At 39.2% G+C, this 3,967-nt stretch overlaps 1 protein-coding gene across 1 annotated transcript in view; it reads right to left on the bottom strand.

The window, feature by feature from the left end:
• Positions 1–8: 8 nt before the first annotated feature.
• Positions 9–3,967, bottom strand: part of aktip (akt interacting protein) — a 6,505-nt gene continuing 2,546 nt past the window's right edge. Inside the window, exons 3-10 of the mRNA XM_031848220.1 lie at positions 3,621–3,832; positions 3,422–3,486; positions 3,153–3,253; positions 2,733–2,821; positions 2,203–2,301; positions 951–1,058; positions 790–850; positions 9–606 (exon numbers count right to left, since the gene is read on the bottom strand). Coding sequence (XP_031704080.1) covers positions 499–606; positions 790–850; positions 951–1,058; positions 2,203–2,301; positions 2,733–2,821; positions 3,153–3,253; positions 3,422–3,486; positions 3,621–3,832 — 843 coding nt within the window. The 3' untranslated portion in view covers positions 9–498. The remainder of the gene's footprint in view (positions 607–789; positions 851–950; positions 1,059–2,202; positions 2,302–2,732; positions 2,822–3,152; positions 3,254–3,421; positions 3,487–3,620; positions 3,833–3,967) is intronic.

Raw genomic sequence — 3,967 nt, 5'->3', positions numbered from 1 at the left:
TATATATATATATAAATAAGACAATAGTTTACACAGTGGGATTAAGAAGAAATCATTGTCTAATCCAAGTCTGACAAATAAAACAGCCCTGAGGCAATTTTCAACAAGTGGTAGAGATCATGTAGTCCACTACACTTACCGTATGAATGCTTCGCTCATACTTTTCAGCTCCTTGTTGACAGTATGTTGTATCACTGAGCCCAAGATCTGCACGCTTCTGAAAATCGAATTGACAAAGCTCTTTGATTGCATCACAGCCTAAAATGAGGTTGCTGGGACATCCATTTGTCATCGTCGCTTTACATATAATACAAACTTTGATTCCTTATTCTAAAGCTGGTCGAGGAGATGCCTAAAAAGCTTTTAAAGCTGAGCAATAATGTGGAGATTTAACACAACGTTCTCCCGACTGTTTCAAGGATCCAGTTCACATAAAACAGCCGAGGCGAGCCGATGCGTGGGCCTCCCTCTAGTGGCGGCTGCATCGACGGTGCAGGCTCAGCTCTGGGGAGGACCGTCGTCTTTGCTGAAGGGCTGTGTCGATCCAGGCTTCACCCAAGACAGCCCGGACACCTGTGTTGCCTTGTGGGGGTCCTCAGGCCGTCTCTGGAGCAACAAAGGCAAAATAGCAGTTACACATCTGGAACAGCTCAAACCAATCAAAAGACTTGTAGCTCATTCTGTAGCTTAACCAAAAACATTTGGGTTTTAATCCTTGCTCATATACAATCAGAGGCAGTTAACTCCTGTAGATTTTTTTTTTTTTTTTTTTTTTTTTTTTAAACGTACTTTGTATGTGAACATCCGCTCTTTTGCCTCCTCGTGAACAGTTGGGTTCCATGGAGAGAAACTGTCAAACGGATACGAGTCGCAGCATGAGCTTTACAGGAGGCGTGTTTATTGTTGCCGAATGTTTAAAAAAAAAAAAAAAAAAAGGACGGTTTACCAACCTTATTGCGTACGGATCATCCATCTTGGGCTGGTCAAAAAGATGACTGTTGCATAATTTCACACTATCCACCACTTTGCTTTTGAACAACTGCACATCCTTCTCATATCTGAAATGTAAGAAAGAAGTAATGCTTTATGACACATGGGTTATAACTAAAGCCCAAAGCAAATCCAAATATATTTGTTACCATGTGGCTCTGCAAACTGCCAAGAAAAAAAAAAACAGAGCGACACGTGGAAAGCTGTGGCAGACAAATGAAGACTGGAGATCCTGGTCCCTTTTTATTAGAGTAGAGATTTATTTTTTTGAATTTCATGCTAAATACCTTGTACACAATAGATCTGGTTTATTTCACTTTCTATGGTAAAAAGCAATTACAAGTAAATTTCGATGCTGCTGCCAAATTGTATTTCTTTCCAGTCCATTTAAATCAATGGCTAAATAACAGAAACTTTATATAATACAGTGCAACAGCACCACCAACCGTAGTCTCCAAAAAGACTGTACAGTTGAATCAAAACTTCTCTAAAAACAGTTTGATGATTATAACCTTCATGGAGGTATGATCTATTGTAGGACTCTTGTCTGTTGCATTCATTTAAGTTAGGTGTGCCTAATAAACTGGTGTGTTAGTGTATTTCACAGCAGTTTCGTCATGTCATCAGGAAAATCACAGTGTAGTTGAGAACATTAGCAACGACAGCATTCCATTTAGGTGAGCTAGTGCGAAGGTCCTGGTGTTGTGAATGCTGGCTCACTGGGACACTTGATGGCACTGAGCCATCATTGATACAATTTGAGTCAACGGTTCTTAACCTGCTACGACAAGTCAAAATGTCGTGCCATGAAGAATGTCTTGAGAGGAAGCAGGAAAGCAAAACAAGTTCATAGCTATGCTCCATGTTGTGATTAACAACTTGCTTCAATGTAACAATACTTAAAGCCGTTTAGTCAGAACTTTATTACATACAATTCTGCTTTATACTCCGTTACGTCAGTGGTTAAAGAACCAATACATTGAGAGTAGATCTGCATTTGAATTATATTCAACCTAAATAACGTAAAACATTCATTGAATAACTCCTGGTCTGTTCATTAAAGGCTTGTTAATCTACGTTTGTGTTCCGAATGTAAAAAGGAAAACCTTTTGAAAAGGCTACGTCACACGGCACTAGAGATTAATTAGTCTGCTTTTTAAAAGTGAATTTCTTACATTAGGATAAAAACAAGTGAAAGGAGTGAACACTCACAGCACAGCCGCTTCCGGGTTGAGTGGTTCCGTGGTATTGATCTTGTAGAAGATTGTACGAGCGTACATCAAGACTTGCCAAATGTGGTTGTGGTTCCGTCTACAACAACACAATACAAGGAGGGGACATCATTATGGGTGCATGACATCACTTGAGCCCCTTTATGATGTGAGAAAAGATATGCTCCACTAAAAGTAAACACCCTAGCATCATAGAATTGTGGTTACATTTATAATCTTGTGTTGAAATATGAAATAAAGGGGAATATTTCAAGAAGACTCCCATTTGAACACAATCCTAAATTTGTTTTCACAATTTCGTTCCAGTTAAAAAAAATAAACTCTGCAGAAAATGTCCAGCTGAGTAAACTATCCAAGAGAAGCACTGACCAAGCTAGACTGGCTCAGCGGGGAGGAGGCGCTGGCATTTAGTACACAAAACTAATCATTTAGTTTTTACTTAAATATTCATGTTTGAAGAAAAAAAATAAAAAATAGTCAATTGCAAATGTGTAAAAGCAGAGAGCATACCTCCATTTGGTGAACGCTCTTCTGACATCAAGCTCTCCAGACACAGGGTCAACAAGAGGATGGAAGACTGGGATGTCAAATACTAGTTTCTGAAACAAAGCACACGGAACAGATGGTTGAGGGCTTGCCTTTTGGATCGACAATTTTTAATGAATGTTCTGGAACACAGAGCGTTGTTTCCAAGATCACTGGTCAACCGTCATTTGTTATGGCTGTCAGCTCTAGTTTTATGGAGTTCAACAGTTAAATTATGACTCAACACATTTCGAGGCGTTTTATTTTTTTCTAAACTTTTGCCAACCTGGAGAAATCATCACCATTCGCACAAATACTAATGATTAGATGCACAATATAACCCCTCTCCTACTAGATAATATATATTTTTTTGTAAACAACAAAGAACAAGTACAATATACTTACAGGACACTCTCCATCGGGATAGTTATCTGGAATATACACAGTGAACTTGAAGACTCCATCCTGGTACAAGCCATGTCTGATGAATATGACCCCGAACCACACTAAACAGTGGGAGACGCATGGCATTTCAGAATCTTTACTTCCATCAACACATGCATGAACCATGCAGAAACAACCACTGTCAATAAACACAATGCTTAGTTTTAAATTAGCCACATATTAGTGTAAATATGAAAAAAAGGCATGAACTTCAAAAAGATGGTCCTTACTTAGTGCCGACTTGTAGGACGGCTGGACATAAATTCCAGGGAGTTTCTGCTTAATCACTAGTGTGCTGCAGGTCACATGGCAAGAAGTCAGATCAATACAAAAGCAAGAGGAACATGCATGGAACTTATTTTCTTCTTGGGTATCAAACTGAAGAGATCCTTTGAACCCAATTAAATACAGACTAGGTCCAATACTTACAACTCAGCCAGCAGAGAGTACTCCAGGTAAAAGGGGCCATATGAAGCGTGTGTGCCATTGGCTGACTGGGCTGGGACGCCCATTGACGCAGGCTTGGTAATGGGGGCTGCATTCTTAGGAATGGATGGAAGCTGCTTTTTACCAAAGGGCAGCCGGGCTGGGCTGGCTCTCTGCTCACCTTGCCCACTCTGTTCCTCGCCGTCAGGTCTCTGCTGTTTTGTATGAAAAATATAACAGGAATGTTAATACATCAGCTGTAAAAAACAATTTTTTTTTTTTTTTTTTTTTTTAAATTAATATTATACATATATACATATATACACATACATATATACACATACATATAT

Source organism: Anarrhichthys ocellatus, unplaced genomic scaffold, assembly GCF_004355925.1.
Source record: "Anarrhichthys ocellatus isolate YVR2014 unplaced genomic scaffold, GSC_Weel_1.0 scaffold8, whole genome shotgun sequence".
Classification (NCBI taxonomy): domain Eukaryota; kingdom Metazoa; phylum Chordata; class Actinopteri; order Perciformes; family Anarhichadidae; genus Anarrhichthys; species Anarrhichthys ocellatus.
This window is presented reverse-complemented; position numbering and strand designations above follow the sequence as displayed.